Source organism: Microcebus murinus, chromosome 2 (genome assembly GCF_040939455.1).
Source record: "Microcebus murinus isolate Inina chromosome 2, M.murinus_Inina_mat1.0, whole genome shotgun sequence".
NCBI lineage: Eukaryota > Metazoa > Chordata > Mammalia > Primates > Cheirogaleidae > Microcebus > Microcebus murinus.
This window is the reverse complement of record NC_134105.1, coordinates 43369721-43389027: the sequence shown is the minus strand read 5'-3', so window position 1 is coordinate 43389027 and position 19307 is coordinate 43369721. Positions and strand designations below refer to the sequence as shown.

Here is a 19307-nt window from a genome sequence, read left to right as displayed (position 1 = left end):
AGAGAGATTAGATTAAAATTCAGAAGGGGGAAGAAAGAGTCTGCAGGTCATACAGTGTATTTGGTGGGGAGCCAGGTCTTCTGGATTCTAGTTTGTTTCTTGTGCATTTGTTCAATACACATTTGTTGAGCTCCCACTGTGTGCCAGGAATGACTCTTTGTGCCAGGGATACAGAGATGAATAACATACAAACCTTTTCCTGAAAAGGATCTCAGCTAGTACAGGAGGCTAAAGGGAAAGGAATAATTAGACTGCTACAATGTGGTGGGTCTCAGTCTTCCCATCTATTAAATGGAGTAAATGACATCTAAGATTTCTGGTAGTTCTAAGATTTTATCAGGATATTACTGACATGCGCCTAACTCCATTTCAAGTAAGATTTGTGATAATGCAAACATCTGATGGACTCTAATTTTTAAGCCCCTTCTCACCTTGCATTTACTCTTCAAAACTAATGAGCTTCTATCAGAAAGAAGTTGTTTTTGTTTTGATTTTAGATAACTATTGCCTTTAAAAACAGAACTTTCTGATAACCCCACTTAGTATCACATATACTAAGAGAGGTATAAGTGGGGTCCACTCATGTCCTCTGAAGCATAACCATGCAATGTCCTAACACAGACGTAGTTTTATCTGGCTTCATTACCAACCTCATGGAGTCAGTGTGCTAAGGGCTTTGCAGTTTAACAAGGCTTCATGTCATATCCTTGTTCCTTTCGCTAACTGTGTGACCTTTGGCAAGCTTCTGAGCCTCAGTTTCCCCATATCCAAAACATAAAAATGCACTGCCTTGCACTGATGACTTGACAAGATCCTTAAATTTATGATTGAGAACATAGATAGGAGGCTTGGTCTTGAGTTAAGATTAAGACATATACATAAACACACACACACACACATACCCATATACACATACACATGTCTAATGTGGCCATGGCATACTATGGGAGATGTTATTCAATAAAGAAGTATTTGTATTTTCATAGGTTTAACTAAGGACTCCCTTATTCTCTGGAGCAGGGATAGAAAAGTCAAATGTCTACATGGCCAGGCAGTTAATATAAATGACTAACGTGGACTGGGTATAAGAAAATTGAGCACACGAGCTCAATGACAATGACAGCCCACGGGCAGCCTCAGTGTCAGGGAGGCAACAGGGAATGGTGCCCTTGGAGAATGTGTGCTCTGCCTACAGAAAGGGAACCACTGTTCCTGCTGCCTGCATCAGAGCTGGCTTCAGAGGCTGGGAATCTGGACATTCTGTGAGACTGCCCATTATTAAATGTTAACAACTAATTTAAAAATTGTTAAACCTTTGGTGGGCCAAGCAGAACATCTCTATGTGCCTAATTTGACTACGGGCTGCCACTTTGTGACCTTTGACCTTGAACTGGGACCATGTAGCTTGATGGGGTACCTTGGAGTTCCCTGATGCCTTGGATTGCCTACCAGCATGATTTTGTTCTCACAGGGTGTCCAGTAATGCTCCAACTCTTTGTTTTTTGGCACTGCATCTGGCTCCAGTCTTGCCTTTTGACCGTCTCAAACTTTGGCCCTCCTAGGTGTCTAATGTCCTCCCAGTCCGCACGCTGTTTATTCTACTGCCATGGGAACATGGTGTTTTGTGTACACCTGGGTAGCATGGCTTGGATGGGAGAGCACATGCTGACAAATCAATGTTTAACTGCTAGAAAAATAAAAATAAATGTTTTTCTTCACTGTTATTATAGACTTGAGAACGTATGACAGGGTACCTACTGATATTTCTTCCCTGCATTGGGGGTCCAGGTCTTGCTGATCACTGTCAAAACCCTATCTGTTCACTTGATCCTAATACTTCCCTGGAATTATAAGATTTTATGAGCATACTTTTCCCTGGAGATCAGATTGCATTTGGAAAGTAGCTGGTGGCCCCACGGCTACTTGAGTGAGCTTTGGGCAGAACTCTGATCACATCTTACCACTGCGTAAAAGCTTTAGGTGGGTCTCTGTCATGTATAAGAGCAAGAACTAACATTTATTGAACTAGGTAATTACTGGGCATTTTATAAACTGTGTGTTAGTTCTCACAATCAGTTCTGTACATTGGTAACTCTTGTACAAAATCTTACTGTGCAGAGATGAAAAGGAAGTTCAGAGAGGTAAAGTAACTTGCCCAAGGTCATATAGCAAGCATGACAAGTGGTAGAAATGGGGTATGAAATCCTGTGTGCCTGACTCCTAAGTACATGTATAAATTGGAAAAAAGAAAGGAGCAACTAGCCCTGCTGGGTTACATGGCTCAGAAAATCCTTTGTAGAAGAGATATTTAAGTCTTGAAGGATAAATAGGAGCTTTCCAGTGGTACTTTAATCCAGATGTTAAAAACATTACCTTCTAGAGTTGGTAGGAAGATCAAATGTGATTATTTATGTTAAGAACTATGACATGCTGTGTACACATATGATTCTTGCTGTGTCTGGAAGCCATATTGCAAATAAACACATTTGAGTCACAAGGGAGACTGAGGCAGAGTGAGAATGGCTGGATCTGTATAGTTCCATCTCAACAGCTAAGGTAGAGCCTTGGTTTCTGTCCTTGTTCAAGGTGAAGAGCTTTGTAGTTGACTTTCTAGGTTGCTTATACCTGCATAGGCAAAGCTCATGTTGTACTTAGCAATAAAGGCTAACCGGTCCCATCTCTGAATGAACTCTAGAATCAGACTGTTCTGTTATGTATCATGGTTATGCCTCTTATCAGCAGAGCGAACACTGAGACAACCTCTCTGACCCTCAGTAGTTTGGCTATATCCTAATAATTAATTTAGATGATTGCTTTGAGAGTTAAATCAATTGATATAGCCAAAGCTCCTGGCACATAGTAGGTACTCAGTGTATGTAAATTTACTCTCATCCTTATTTAAAACAGGAAGTGAAAGAAGTCTTGGAAGTGACTCAGCTTTAGCTAGAGTGGAGGGGTTATAAGTCCTGTTGGCTGTGTTAGTTGTGTTTTACTGGAAATAAAATACCTCATTTGTACATATAAAATGGTAACAAAAGAGGTTTGGAGCGCTCAATGAAAGAACCCTGGGTTGCTGGTCAATTTGTTTTATTTGCAGGTGAATGTGGCAACCCTTTAAAAACCCAACCGAAAAGGCCAAAACAGCCAGAGCTGGGGGTTTTAAGGAGTCTGATATTAATTATTTTTTTAAATAAATTGTTTTCAGTTTAAGAACTTTCACATAAGAAAGGCCATCCAAGGTTCTCTTTAACACCCAGTGTACTATCTTGCTCATGTTTGTGTCCCCAGCACCCTTACACAGTGCCCAGGAGTCAGAAACTGTCCGTACTTGTTTGTCAAATTGAACTAAAGACCTTGGACTTGGGGTCAGGAAACGCAAGCACCAGGACTAAATCTGCCATCAATTTCTTCATTTCTACCAGTAGTTGCTTTGGGTTCCGACAGTCTTCTTTTTGTGACGAAAGGGCCTGAACTTTCCAGTACTGAAGAATGAGCATTTGTCAAGGAAGACCTCCAGACCCAGAATATTGCGTGTTCACACGAGCCAACAGCAAGTGTTTTTCATGGCAGCCCATTTCAAAAGGTGGAAAAACGCCTTCATAGTAAACTTAGTTTTGTCTCATCTGGATTGTGTCCAGTCTAAAAATCTGGACAAATATCGTAAACCAAAGAAAGTTTGCACACTTCTAAGACCAGTAGCAATTAATTACTTTAAATAGAAGCCCTGTCACTTATAAGCAATATAAATATTTGTATTTTGAACCTCTAAGTAGTAGTTGGGTTGACCATTCTGGCCTTAAGTGATTAAAAAAAAAAATCAGTTGGCCATATTTTAACAGGGAATACATTTATAAAGAAGGGAAGGGTCAGGCCACAGAGTAAGAAAACATGGGCTGAAAGACAGACAGACCTGGGTTCAAAATCCAGGGACCAATTTACTCACTTGGGGACCTTGGACAAGTTATAAAACTTTTGGCCTCCATTTTCTGTTGGGCACTAATGAAAATAATAACTCATAACTTTTCACAGCTATTATGGAGATTAGATAAGTTAATTCCTAAACTCTAAACTTTTTTTTTTTTTTTTTGAGTCTTGCTCTGTTACCACAAGTAGAGTGCAGTGGTGTCATTGTAGCTCACTGCAACCTCAAACTCCTGGGCTCAAGCAATCCTCCTGCCTCAGCCTCCTGAGTAGATGGAACTACAGGCTCTTGCCAAGATACCTGGCCAGCAGTTTTTCTATTTCCAGTAGAAATGGGGTCTCACTCTTGCTCAGGCTGGTCTCGAACTCCTGACCGCAAGCACTCCTCCTGCCCCAGCCTCCCAGAGTGCTAGGATTACAGGCATGAACCACATCGCCTGGCCTAAACTCCTTGAAAGTAGAAGTCTAGGATCTTCAATCTGTATTTCTAATATCTGGTTCAAATTGAGACCATTTTCTAGCTCTGCCTTTTAGGTTAACTGCCTAGCCTTTCCGATCCTCAGTTATTTCATTTGTGATATGAGTAGAACAATGCCTACTCGTGACTCTGTGCTGTAGGCGACATGTGTACAGCCTGTCACAGAGTCCTCATAGCTGCCTGATCTGAGCAGTTATGTTATACCGATGCCTACACACGAATTGTGCATCCAGTATTATTTTGTGGGTAGGTGTGCAGGCTTTTCGCAGATGTTAGTTTAATTATTACTCTCACAGATCCTGGACTTTGATCATTTTAAGGTAACTACAGATCGATTTAAGCAGAAAATTGGACAACCCTGGAGCAGCACTCAAAGGACTTTGCGTATGGGGGAGATGGGAAGCCCCTCCCCGGTGCTCTGATTTTGGTCAGGGAAAAGTGCAATGATTTCTCCTTCACCCCCCACTGTCTTCCCACCCTCACCTAGGGCTTTCTAGAAAGCACTTTGAGAACAGGAGGCTGTCTTTAATTTTGTGCAAAGGTGAAGCTGTGGCTGCAGGGAGCAGGGCTTTGGGGCTGGGTCACTTCAGTAACACTTCCCACATGACTTTATCAATGGGTGGGCCACGAAAACCTAGCCTGTGTTTTTGTACACCCCACCCCCAAACCACCCAACCTGCCCAAGTGTTAGTTTTTCAAAGCCGGAGAAGTTTCAAAGGCCTGAACCCAACACAGGGGCCTTTCTTCACGCTTTGATTTTCTGCCCATTGAGTGTTTGTCAGTGAGTTCGTGTTTCACCTCCTCTGCAGCCAGCATATCCCAGGAAGTCCCCGAAGGTCTAGAAAGTTAATTGATCCTTGATTAAAAGAAGGAGAAATGCTTGAGTTTGGGTCTGGGTCTCTCACCAGACTTTTTTGTTTTTTTGGATTTTTTTTTTTTTTTTTTGTCCTGCTTTGCAAAAATCTCGTAATGTACCTTAACCTAAATTTCAGGTTTCGGATATTGGCTTCAGAGTTTTGATTAAATTAGATACCTAGCACATGTGTGGTGCACAGTGAATGTTCAGTGTACATGAGTCAGTGCTGTTGCCTCGACTGTTTCCAGTAGTGCCCTGTTGTCTTCAGAAGCCATGAGATTTGCCGAGCATCGGTTAGTTTATTAACTCTCGTAGGTGCTTCATGCTCTGTTTTAAGTGACTCACTTACTTTTGAAAGCACCCAAGATCATCTGAAACCTGGCCAGCTTCATCACTTCCTTGCAAAGTGACTCTAGTCACTTTAATCTCTATGAACCTTCAGGTGGCTTAACATGTTAGTTTTTAATGGCTGTTTCTCCTGTCAGCCTTTGGGCCACTTGAAGGTTGGAACTTGGCCTCCTTTGTCTCAGCAGCCTCGTTAGCACCCAGGCCAGAGTAGGAGCCTTGTCTGTCAGCAAGCATAGTTTATGTGGGGACCCTCGACACGGTTTAGGTGGCGAATAGTTGTTTCGTAAATGTCACCTGTTAATATTATTCTCTGTGCTGTTTTTCCCTTTCTTCCCTTCATTATCTACTTGTATATCTCTTCCAGCTCTATAGCAAAGCTTAAAACTGTATTCTGTAATAGTTATCAGTTTTGTGACTGCCAGTATTGGAATCTCTAAACTGCAGATTTTTCATAAGTGCTTAGCCCCTGGGCTTCAGAAACCTCTCTTCATATATAAAGGTCTACTCAAGCCTCCCACGCCCTGTGGGACACCTTTAGTGTCACTAGTAGAGCAGCCTTTTGTGCCTTTGTTGTACTCTTATATATACATCAGTCATCCCATGAGAACTATTTTAGTGCACTTGTTTTTGTGACTTTCTTACAACACTGTGAACTTCTCAAGGGCTATTACTATGATGTATCCATAGTACATTCTAGTACCTCTAGAATCCCACTGGAATTTTCCTGAAATGAAATGATAAGGGACTATAGTGGCTGCTATTAAAAATGGTGCCAGTGTTGGAAATGGAGACTGTGCTTTGGAGAAGAACATCCTGTTTTCTGTGTCCTGGAGAGGCAAGGCAGAGTATTGTGTCTCTGGAGGACTAGCTGCCCAGTTGGGGGAATGTTTGTGCTTTTTCCATCAACTGCAGGGCATCTGCGGTTACTCTCCTCCTGAATCAAAGGCAAGATTTGATTGGCATCACCCACAATAATCCTGCAAGTTTGTAGGGGAGAAAGAAAAGGGCACTGGCTTTTCTAAATGCCATCTGCATGCCTTTTCCAGAAAATAAACCGGACATATTCAGCTCCAAGTTCTTGTCTGTTTGTGGTCATCACCCACATAATCAGAACTGGAAACCCTCCCCCTGCCCATAGGCAAAGAAGGAAGAAAAAGGACTGGGACTGTTCCCAGTTTGAGGGAGGGCAAAGAACTCCCCAGACAGATTTTCTTCCCTAGTCATCTCTGGGGGACCTTTTTTTCCCCTTCTCCCTATTCACATTTATTGAGTGTCCACAGTGGGCCCCAGACTCCGTGCCGACATTACCCAGTGCTGTGGCCTTGACTTTCTTCCAACTGAAACGTCCTGGACTGACTCTGAGTGTATGTGTCCTCCCCTAATGGAGCGTAAGCTCCCTGAGGCCAGGATCTGGGTCACCTCTGTATTCCTTGTACTTAACATATATGTAGTAGTTAAGACTTGATAAATATTTGTTGCATAAACAAATGAGTGCACACATGAACTTACAATATCATCCCCACATCTAAAAGTTAGATTTCATTCTTCCCACTGAAAGGATGAGAAAAAGAGCTTTGGAGATGTGAAATAACTCACTCCAGTAGTGAGGAGCAGTGTTAAGATCATTAACCCAGTTCTGTCTAACTCCAAAGCTCTTTTATATGTGCTTTATTGTCCATAGAAACATATGTTTTACAGGCCTATCATGTGAACACTATTAAAAGGAGAAGCTGAGGGCCTGAGAGTGTAGCACAAATGTACGGAACTTGGGGTCTGTTCCCTTCCTGAGTTTATTAGCAACGCTTTGGCTCCTAGGCACCGCAGAGGCTGCAGCTGAACTTTTTTTACCATGATACGTGGAGCTTTGAAAGCAGACTATTAATATCATACTGCTGGCTTCTCCGCTACTTCTGATAGCCAACTTGGTCACATTTCAAAAGGTTTGAGCAGTGGCACGAAGAAGATGGTTTGGGCCCATGTGACAGCTCTCCTAGGGCCCCAGCCCCAAAAGATCAGCTGACTTCTCTTGTCATTTCCAAGCCAGAACACTCATCCACTGCCTACCCCAACCCCCTCTTCCATTGCAGACCTAATGGCTAGTGCCTTTCCAGGGCCCCTCTGTGTTTACTTTGAGAAGGTCAGGCACAATACCGTGGTGTGTTGCTGTTCTTTCTTTTCAAAGCACTAGTATGCATTTGATAAAGTAAATTGTTGTTCTAGCAGGAAGCAGTTAGGGGGTCACAAAATAAATAGCCGTAGAATTCAAATAAATCTGAAGAATAAAACCAAATAAATCCATGTGTGTATGCACAGTGATACATAAATACACTTTTTAGAAAGTGAGCATTTTTATCGCTGCCAGTCTGGACCAGAGTAATTGAAAAATTGTGGAGTTCATGGTACATTTTTTTAGAGGCGGTCTGGGGCTTTGAGCAACATGATGTGAATTTAGTTCTTTTGGAAAAACATGAAAATGGAATTTTATCTTTTAAGCAACCGCTTATCTCGGGATTTTTCAGCTAATGAAATTCACATTTGAATGAAACCAATTTGCAAAGTTAAATTGGGGATTTAGGCATTTGGAGGGTGGACTAAGAGGCCCTGAATGAGCTAAATACTCTCTCTAAGTCTCTGTTCTCTCACTTGATTGAACGTGGGTGATGACGGTGCTTAAATAATGCTTCAATGCAAAAATGGATCTAAAGTACCTGACACATGGTGAGTGCTATTACCAAGGTGTCTTCTGTGGTTTTCTCTAGTCCTGAGATTCAGTCAAAGTCCTAGTCTTTTTACTTTGTGAAGTGGCATTAGAGCTTGGTGTTGCTCTTGGGTAGCAGGGGAGGAAGGGCTAATTCTGTCTAAATGACTAGTGTGAACCAGCACAGTGTCTCTGTGTGCTGTCTTCTTGGAGTGGGAGTGCAGGAAGCAGCAGAGCGTGACGCCGGAGAACTGTCCAGGTCATGGGAACTCCTAAGGCTGAACTTAGAGACTTTATCTTACCCCATGCAATGAGGAGTCTTTGAAGAGGCTTTAGCAAGCCAGTGGCATGCCAGTGGGCAGGGCCCTTCAGGAAGCAAACTGGTACATATAGGTAGGAGGCCAAGGGGCCAGGACACTGATTAGGAGGCTGTTGGAGTGTCCAAGCAAGAGTTATTGTGGGCCTTCACTTTTTGCCCCTGGGTTCTGAGGACTTTTCCTGGCAGGTGATGGGCTCCATTTGCCACGACCTTTGAGACATGGCATCTGAGCTGGCCACTGATAACCGGCAGCAGCTGCAAGAGCTGCCTGGTGCTCCCGGCTGCCCCCGGGCTCCTGTCCAGGTCTGCAGGCAGCAGGGCTGAGCTCAGCTCTGCTCAGTCTTGTTAACTCTTTGAACAGCGAAAGAAAAGGCTTGAAATGGCATTCATTGGGCAGCTACTCTGTGCCAGCTACTGTGCTAGAGGTTTTATGTGCTTTGATCTCACTTAGTCATCACCACAGCTCATTTTACCATGGGGAAAGTGAGGCTCAAGGAGATGGAGTGTGGGGACCAGAGGTCACACCACTAGGAAGTGGTAAATCTAGACTCAAATCCAGGTTATCTGACTCTGAGGCTGTGCAGCATAGCCGTAGGATGCACTTCTCAAATGGAAGATGATTAAGACCTTAAAGTGAATGGCTTTGGAGACATCATGGGATATCATTAGATTCGGGGCTATACTAGTAATTATGTGGATGAGGCTTTAATTTTTAGCAGAGTGTTGTAGAACAGAGGGAAACCCCTGCTCTGGCTCTTCCCCTGCCTCCCTCTGAGCTTTTGGGCAAGAGAAGAGAATAATGCCACCCTCTCCTTAGGGGTGACGAAAGGGGGAAAGGGGATGTGATGCGCCTACCGAGAGCTCTCTCTAGGCTGCAGATTGCTGCAGATGAAAGGAATTAATACCACCATCAGGGTTATTTGGGGTGGTCTTTGCTGTAGGTTGCCACTCTTTGGCTTCCTTGCATTGACAGTTTCTCTTCCCTTGTCTTCTTTTCTGGTATATGCCCTGGTTCCACCTTGACCAGCGAGCCTACCCTTCCTCATCATCGAGACGAGCACCATCAAGCCTTACCACCGAGGGTTTTACTGCAACGATGAGAGCATCAAGTACCCACTGAAAACTGGCGAGACAATAAATGACGCTGTGCTCTGCGCCGTGGGGATCGTCATCGCCATCCTCGCGGTAAGTGTCCGGACTCTGCCCCGGCCGATCCTGTCTGACTTCCTCCTGTGTTATGACATTATAGAACCTGTGAGCCAACAGAGACTGGTACCAAGGAGAATTTCATTTGATTAATACTATTCATTTTATGCAGCCAATACTATCACCAAAAACCAACGTTTCCTGTGAAACATACATTATATGCTAAGCACCCTTCTCAAATATTTCACATGCATTAACCTCACAACAATCCAATGAAGTCAAGATATTCTTATCTTTATTCTACAAATCAAGAAACGGAGATCCACAGAGTAAAAATAACTTGCCCAAGATCATGTGGTTAATAAGTTGTAGAGTTGAGATTTGGACCTGGTTGTCTCTTAGCCCAGAGTTGGAGCTGTGAGCCACTGTGCTATAAAGCTGAGCCCCAGCGAGGGGGAAATACCTCGTCAGCTACTGCAGGCATTTTCTATGTTTTCTCCACACCATTCCTGTGCCGCTATAATAGTGATAAGGCCACTGGCATAGTGTTTAGTTCCCTTGGCTGTGGTGCCAAGGTAAATAGGACGTGGAATCCAGAGAAATAGGTTCTAGACCATGGCCCTCCACTAACACGTTGTATACAACCAAGGATTACCACCTTCTTTACTGCATTGCAATAAGGCATAAAAGATTAGATCAGAGATGTTAAAATAATGTGCAACCTCTGAATCGCTGAGCAGTTTACTCATATGCTGGTCAAAAGTCCAGATTCACATGTCCAGGCCTTTCCTCAAAGGGTACGATCCTCATTGAGGATAATGCAAAAATGTGCCATGGACTTTGACAAGGACCAGAGTTGTTGTGAGCAATGGTAGCCTCACGGGAATTGGAGTATGGCCTACCTGGGCCCTACGTGGAAGGTCACTGCCCTGTTTTAGATGTGTCCACATGAGGTATGGGAAGGAGAGGGTAATTGAAATCCATTCTTACAATTTGTGAGTTCCACATTCTCACAGCTATCTTTTCCACACCTCCAGTATTTTCTAAGTTTGTTCTTTGCTCTTGAATCCCCACCGTGTGGGTGAAAGGGATAGAGATCATGCCCACCAGGGTCATAAACTCCCATCTTCGGTTCCTGAGTCACCCTTCTGTTGAGCACAGCCTGAAAACTTATCTATGGCCTGTGTTAAAAGCCAACAAGGAAGGTATTAATAGTTAATATTAAGAATACTTAAATATGAAATAAGTGCTATTATCCCCATTGTACAGAGAGAGAAACTGAATCTCAAAGGAGTTAAAATGGCATGCTCAAAGTCCAAAGCTAGTAAAAAATGGGGTGCCAAGCCTGTGTCTGGCTTATTTCGAAGACCACTTTTCATCTTCCACATTGACATTTCAGGATGGCTAACCTATCCAAAAGAACTGCTCAGGGGGATAGGCAGTCAGCTTATCTTGCCTACTCTGGATCAAATGTAAGCTGCTGATGTTACATGAACCACATTTCATGAAGTTTTCCTTTTGACTTGCCCATGCTAGGGGTTGGTTGTAAACTCTGAGACCCCTCTTTGTTTTTTAATAACATCGTAAACCAGGCACACAATCAACAGCTTGAATTTGGGGAGGGGGAGGGGAGGCTAGTAGAATTCTTTCCGACCTTTAAAAGAAAAACAGTCCATTTGGCAACTGTAGTAGTTTCTTCAAGGTGGACTAAGGATCTTTGTGTTCAAAAACTGAAAAATGAAAGGTCGAATTTTACTGTTTGCTACAAATTGACAGTTGTGGGATCGAGTTCTCTAGGAAGAATGGCTTTCCCTGAAAAAGGCGTTTGTCATGGAAGGCAAATGAGTGCACCGTATCTTAGACTAAGGTTTGAACAGGTGTTTTTGACAGTTGGAAGATCAGTTAATTGAATGCTTTGAGGGAGCCGTGTACACCCAGGAGTGTGGTGAGATAAGAGAACACAGGGATGTGCATGTCACCTGCTTTTCTCTCTCTCTTTCCATGGGGTTTTTCCTGGCTTGCCCCCAGTCACAGTGCTGTGGAAAGAGACACTCTTCAGAGTCTCCTAGCTGTGGGAACCAGGACAATCACTGGTTTCTCTAACCCTCATTTTCCTCATCTGTAAAACGGGAATGGCGTTTGGATTCCCTCAAGGGGATTGCTGTAAGAATCAAACACGTGCAATAATTGCTGGCGATGCACTTTGTAGCAGTGGGCTAGCTGGAATGTGCAGATTCTTTTAGATGGGAGTGGTTCTGGTTTCTGACCTGACTCCAGGATGGGCAAAGAAAAATGCTAAAGTAGCTTCTTTGAGATCCACGCGTTTCTTCCCGTCCTTCCTTCTGCAAGCAAACCTCCAGATCAGCAGCTCTTCCCCTGCCGCTTGCCAAGGCTAATCTCCTTCTCCTCGAGGGATGCCAGCATTTTAAAGAAAAATCTGCTTTGGAGAGCTTAGTTGTGTCTTGCCCCTTTGCTCGCGTCATGTTGATGTTTTAATTACAGTGCTTCCTGACCTCCCAGGTTTCCTTGAAACAGTCATGTGCTGTGGCCTTGTTTATAGGATGTCTAACAGCGTTGCTTCCCCGTTCCTTACAATGTCAGCAAAATAGGTTTTTAGGTAGTGCTTTCTTATAGTTCAGAGAAACATCAGCCAAGAAATTACTGCAATAATTGTTATCTTTTGTCAGGTGCTACTGTGTGCCAGAGAAACATGTGAACTGTGTTGATGCATTGCCCCCTTGAAGAAACCCCAAGAGCTGGGTATTCTTGTGGTTTTTGGTTGAGCATGGGGTTAAGGGCATATGCTTTGGTTCCCATCTGAACCTCTCTGCTGTGAAACATGTGACTAGTTAATTAACCTCATTGAGCCTCAGCGAATTCATCTGTTAAATGGAGATAGTATATCTATTTACTAAGATTTTGAGAATTAAATGAGCTAATGTATATAAAGTAACTCAGTGCCTGGCACCTATAGTAATAGTATACTCGGTTGATAGGAACTGTTTTTATTATAAATAAGTAAACAGTTGGAATCCACTTGCCCAAGGCCTCTTGGCAGTGGCTCCGGGTCATAGTCCTCAAATTTGGTTCAGAATAAATCTCTTTAAAATTAAAAAAATAAATAAATAAGTAGACAGTCAAAAAGTGGTGAAGTGACTTAGCCAGAGGTTGTATCTGGTAAAAATAGAATCAGGAAAGGAACTCCAGCCTTCGGTTACACGTCTCCCACTCTTCCCTTGTATTAATAGTTACTTGGTAGAACCCAAGTCTCTTGACTATCACCCCTCTTTGCAATAGTACTTTTACCTCCTGATCCAACTGCCCTTGAGCTTCCGCTGGGGGCACATGTGAAATGTGGGCTCCTAATGAAATCTACCAGCCTGCTTACCTGCCACAGCTACCGAGAGTACTCACAGAAGAAAGGAACAGCAGAGACCTCAAAGGCAAAGGGAATCATTCGCTTTGTTGTACTCAATTCGGGAAAAGCGAGACAGCTTAAATGAAAAGACAACAACAGCAACAACACATTTCACACTTTCCCGTGCTGCCTGGCTGTAAGGGCCTGGCTGGCTCCATGCAGGATCTGCTTCTGATCAGAGTGCATGAGTGACAGTTGCGGAGGCTGGAGGGGCACAGAACTGGAAATTGAATCATCCTGCTACTTGCTGTCCTGGGCCTTCCCCTGTCGAATGTCAGGTTTGTTTAAAAAAGTGAGTGTGGCCTTGGCTGGGTTGATGCCGTGGCTCCCCTTTGCATAGGCCCCACAACAAAGGGACGAGGTGGCAGTGCAGGAGATCGGTGTGGTTAGAGATGCAAATCCTCAGAAGTTATGGAGAAAGCAGACACCTTTCCATGGCAGGAGAGATGGAAAAACCTAGTCATTTTGACCTCTTTTTCAGATGTATCTCAGATTCTGGAATTATAGCATAAGAGGAATTCCTTCCAAATCCACAAAGCAAGGGTTCCTATCCCTGCCTTGCAAAGGCTTAATGACTCTAGCAGCAGTGAGATTAGGGGCAAACAGTAAAATATCATCTCCTATCTCGCCTGCTCTCAGTTTTGCCTTGCACTCTACTGAGAAGAGTATTATGGGCAAAGATTTTAATAGGGAAAAAATGTTCAGTATTCTTTTTAAATAAACATGGGCTCAGTGCTTGTCTTGGTCAGACCCAGAAAGCGATTTATATAGATTCTTAATATCTAGGAATTGACAACGCGGGTGAATCATGGGTGAATTCCCCTCTCCCTCGGGCCATAAAAATGCTCCTTTTTATCCCAGACCCTGCTGGAATCTGACTTCTGTAATAATATTCCTAACTAGAGAAAGAGCTCAGACTTTGCTGTCATCTGACTTAGGTTCGCATCCCAGCTTCTGTGCTAACTCATTCTGTTACTCGTGCTTCAACCTCAGGCAGGCCACTGAACCCCATGAAGCTATACTTTCCTTTTCTGCACATCGGTGACAGTAGTTCACCAACTCTACAAGCTTGTTTTGGTTGTCAAATCAAGTGTGTGTGATCAGTGAGAATTATCCTTTTTATTTCTGTAATGTACAGTTTACAAAACGGCCTTTATGTGCACATTCTTATTTGCACCTGGTAGTAATCCTGGGAGGCTGAATGTTGGAGCTAAGTCAACTGGGACTCAAGGATATTAAGTGACTCTTCCATAACTAATTAGTGGCAGGCAAGACTAGGGGTCCTCTGATTCCTGGGGCCTTTTAAGTCATAACCCTACTGCTGCCTTCCGCAGCCTGTCTGCCTTCCCCACTGACTTAACAGCACCTGTAGTGTGTCAAGGACCAGGGACACAGTGGTGAACTCCAGCTCAACGAGCTGCATGTTGTCCCGTGTCACTAAAGTGCCAGTGGCTGCCCCATCTCGAGCAGGCAGATGGCACCTTTAATACATCCTGCCTTGTAGTGTGATTGGTGTACAGGGCTTGTCTCCCCAGCCAGACGTTAGGTTCCTGGAAGACAGAGGCCAGGTCTTTCCCTCTAGCACACAGTAGGCACTGAATAAATACCAAGCAGACGTCTTCTCCAAGAAGAATTCCTTGGCTGCCTCCTCCCCCACCTTCCAAAGGTCCTAGAGAGCCCTGGGCCCACCTCTGACCTTGCAGTTACTGTGCTGAATAGTCGTGTCTATTTCCTTGTCTGTTTCCTTGCTACCTTGTTAGCAGCACAGGGGCGGGACGGATCTGATTCGATCTGATATTGCTAGTGCAAGGCACAGACCTTGGTGCTCACTGTATGTTTGTAAAAATCATGAAGAGGCTGTAAATTGGGGGCATTAGGTCAGAAGATGTCAGAGGATCTGTGGAGCAGGGAAAAATATCCTATTTTCTTCCCTAAAATCTTAAATATGCTCCATGAGGCACATGGGAACACTCTGTACCACAGGCAGATTTCTTGCTGGAGAGACAAGAAGAAGCGCTCATACCTCCAAGCCTTGTTTATTCAGTATCAAGCTTCAGTTTGCCCACATCTGGACTTCATTAGCTCCTCCCCATCCCCCACCTCCCTTTATCTGCGAGAAGGCCTGCCAAGAAAACAAGGTTCCCCAACATTGCCTCCTCATTAAAGGTTAGTCGAGTTTTCAACTCTGAAAAAAGTGAAGCTGTGCTGGCGCAGTGGTGCGTTAGTGGGAGACCCAGTCCCCTGGTTTACAATCCACTGCATCTGTGCAATTACTGAGACCACCAACAGAGAGAGGCCACGTTAATCCTGCAACTGTGTTGTCCTGTCCCCTGATCAGATGGCTGCAGAGTTCTTCTGAGACCTTCTTATCCCTGGAGGGATGGCAGGAGGGGCATCTGTTTGTGACTTAACAGACACAGCCTTTGAGATTGCACTGTCTAGGTAGGATTTCATTTGTTCCTTTTGCTCACCACGCAGAACAGTAGCAGTTCTTCCTTAGTTATGCATAGCTCTTAGGGACTCGTGACTATTTGAAACACATGTAAAACATGAAGGTGACAATATTCTCCGTTCCAAGTGGTAATGCTTAGGAGACCGAGAGATGCATTCTGTGTCAGTCAGTGCCTGTTGGGGATAGGGTGGAGAAGCGGGTAACATTTATGAGCTATTTAATGGACTGGAAACGAATATGCCTTATCTTAAACCCTCTTCTCTACCGCATTTCACAAAGGAGGGTTATGCAGAGGCTGTCAAGGGTGAAGTGACTAGTTCGCAGTTACTCTGCTCGGTGAGTGGAGGAGCAGGAATTAAAACCCAAGTCTGTCTGGCTTTCAAACCCAAGTGCTTTGACAGACATTGATGGAAGGCCCACTGTATGCTGGGTGCTATGCAGAGTGCTCTCTAGTTAGTTAGCTATAAAAAGCTTTTACTTATTGGCCTGCGAGAGCTAAATGTATGGAGGAAGATAAAACAGCTAAACCACTGGGCAGATAACTGCCTGGGATCGACAGTGTGCATCAGTGGTTTACATAGAAGGCGATCGATCACCTGCTGTATTTAAGTAGATGTTTGGTGAAGCCGGCATTGTGGTAGGCACCTTGGCCTATCAGCTGATGTGTGAACCACAGATCTTGCCCTTGGAGCTTGTGGTCTAGAGGGGATGCAGGGCAACAATAAGGCTGACTACACTATTAGACCCTCAAGGAGAGGAAAGAATTAGTCTAAGAATAAGAAGACAGGCAGGGTCGTGCATGGTGGTAGGTGCTAGGGAGGTGAGAGCTTCAAGGACAAAACATGTCAAAAACTGTAGATCGTCTGAGATATAAATGAACTGCTTGAGAGTTCAGAGGAAGATCACTTAAGGCTGTTATCATAGGCCAAGTCTTCATCATCATCATCATCATCATCATTCACTGAGCATCCCATTTAATTATTACAACCCTGAACTGGCATAATCTTCATTTTTGGTACTGTCATCATCCTCATTTTGATGGATAAGGAAACTGAGGCTTAGAGAGTTCAGTTGTCCAAGACTCGTAAGTGAAAGACCTACAACTCTAACCTAGTATCTTAGTTGCCACTTGAGCTCTACTTTGAAGGGTGGAGGGGATTTTCATCAGAGATCCCCGTCTTCCAGGTAGAGGGGATTGCTTCAACAATGGCAGAGACTCTGAAACAACTGGCTTTCAGGGAATGCAGGGCAGACTTATCAATATTTGGCTGGATAAACAGAGTAAAAGGGAGCAAAGTTACGGGAGGAAAAGAAGATTGTGGCAAGATTGCGAAGGTCCTTCAACACTAAGGAATTTTTACTTCGATTAATTGGCTAGAGATAGATGAGAGTATTTTAAGATAGCTCGGTCTATTTCCTAACCCAGGTAAAGATGAGGCCTGAACCACAGTGGTGGCCATGCAAGGGGAATAGAGAGAAAAAGACGGATACGAGAAAACCTTGCAAAAGTAGGATGAATAGTGGGATCGGGCACAGGAAGGGGTCTAAGATTCCACATCTCTGCAGTTATATGCCTGTTGGCATCTTGAGTAGAAATAGAGGGAAGAGAAGTGAAGTTTGGGCTGGAGTTGGAATGGGTGTGATCTTAGACTTGGTTAGTTTGGCATGCCAATAACATCAGTTTGATTTTGAGTTGGGAGATTTAACAGAAGATTGGAATAGGGCTGATGGGGTAAGAGGTAGGCTGGAGAGAGAGAGAGAGAGATGTCCTTTTGGAGGTCATCTTCAGAGAGATAATAATTGAAGCTATTAAAGCAGCTGAGATCACAACAGAAGACCAGGGACACCACCATAAGGAAGACTCACATTTTTGGGGTAGAAGGCAGATATGCAACCACTGGAAGAAGGAGAAACATGTTTAGAAACAGAAAGAAAAACATGGTGATGCGATTTTAAGGACGCCCAGGAAATTCAGTGTCAAAAAGGAGTAAGAGCTTGGGAGTAGGCCATGCTGCAGAAAAAAGAGCCAGGAGATTCTTGCATGGACTTGCAGGGCTGGCCATTTAGGAGGCCCATGGCTCTGAGTCCCTGACTTTTGGGAAAACAATGATGCTTCATGCTTCAGACCATCTTCTTCATAAGTCTTGTAGACACAGGGTGGCCACTGCTGATTTCGACCATAAATAGCTCCTGCGGCCTCCCTCTGGCTTCTTTGCTGTCCATATTCTGTTTAATAGATATTGGAGTTTTGACTTATCCATAAAGCCCAGAAACTCCACTGGTGGCCTTGGACTGATGTATGTCCTTGTTACCTTTTCTATGAGGCATTGATCCCCTGCATAATAGGGTAAATATACCCAGGTGAATCTGGGGGATGGTCACGCTGGAAACTCAGACTTGTGGGGGGAGGGGGGAAAAGGGCATTTTTTTTGAAACCTTAAGATTTGTACCCCCATAATATGTTGAAATTTAAAAAAAAGATACCCAGGTGAGAGAAGAATCAAATGTTAACTTCCTAATCCATTATTTCTGGTCACTAAAGGTATCATGCTTTTCTGCAGTAGTTGGAGCATTCAGCTCCAGAGAAAATACAGCCATACTTCTATCTTCATCCTTAGAAACAGGACCCAGATACTTTACATTTTTCCTTTCCCTTGGAACTGAGACATAAACTGAGAAAAATGATTCTCCCTTCTTGATTCTCCATCATCAAATGTTTGTTGAATGAATCTCTTCCGGGCAGAAAGAGGTTCATCAACCTACATAACTGAGAAGTGAAAGAACAACTTGGCCCTCTGTGGCTAGCAAGGACTTAGATGTGCAAGGACTTGCAAGATCACGGGACCTTACTGGGTATTCTCTGTATGTCTGTCTTGCTGGAGACATAGACACTGTTGCCTGCTGGGACTTCTAAGGAAAAGCCAACTTGATGCCATCGGGAAGGGCTCAGGAATTAGGATGAGAAGGTCCAAGCTTGTCATTGCCTCATTTTTGATCAAGGTTGATTCACTGGCCTCTCTGGCCTTCACCATACTCATTTGTAAAGTGTAGGTAACAATTTAGGAATTCATCGTGTGTTGTGAGAGGCACGCAGCACGGTGGATCTGAAAGTGCTTTGTAAGCTGTCAAGGTCTGTGCTAATATTACTATTAAAGCAGATCAGAACATAGGGAAGTTTGTCCTTCAGACTTAGCAGGGGAAGAAGATGAGTTCTCAGTGTCTCAACAATCCTTTTGGAGACTATGTGCAAAAATATTACTTTTCTTGGGATAATTTATAAATAATAGAGTGGAACGTTAAAAATAACACAGAGCAGTACAGCAGGGTTGTTCTTTCTGTGTTGGGTTTAGACTTCTCTTCCGTTTTATTCCCCGAAAAAGACATCCTAGATAAAGTGATCAAAACCAACATCATCCATCCACACATTTTCTGGTTCTCTCTTGGTGGGGGGTGGCACTTTCCAGACTCTTCCATTTGGAATGTTCTCTTCTAAGGCCCTGTTGGAAAATATTTTGGAAGAGATACTCTCTACAAAGTATGCGTTAGTTTTTTGTTTTTGTTTTTCCCCTTCTTCTATGGAAATGGGAAAGAATTTAACTTTTGCAGGGCTCTCCTGATGGGTGCAAGGCATTTGGCATATCACCTTACTGAATTCCCTGGCAATCCTGCCA

At 43.8% G+C, this 19307-nt stretch overlaps 1 protein-coding gene across 1 annotated transcript in view; it reads left to right on the top strand.

The window, feature by feature from the left end:
* Positions 1-19307, top strand: part of PLPP3 (phospholipid phosphatase 3) — a 78960-nt gene that overhangs the window by 30317 nt on the left and 29336 nt on the right. The window contains exon 2 of the mRNA XM_020289188.2: positions 9648-9805. Coding sequence (XP_020144777.1) covers positions 9648-9805 — 158 coding nt within the window. The remainder of the gene's footprint in view (positions 1-9647; positions 9806-19307) is intronic.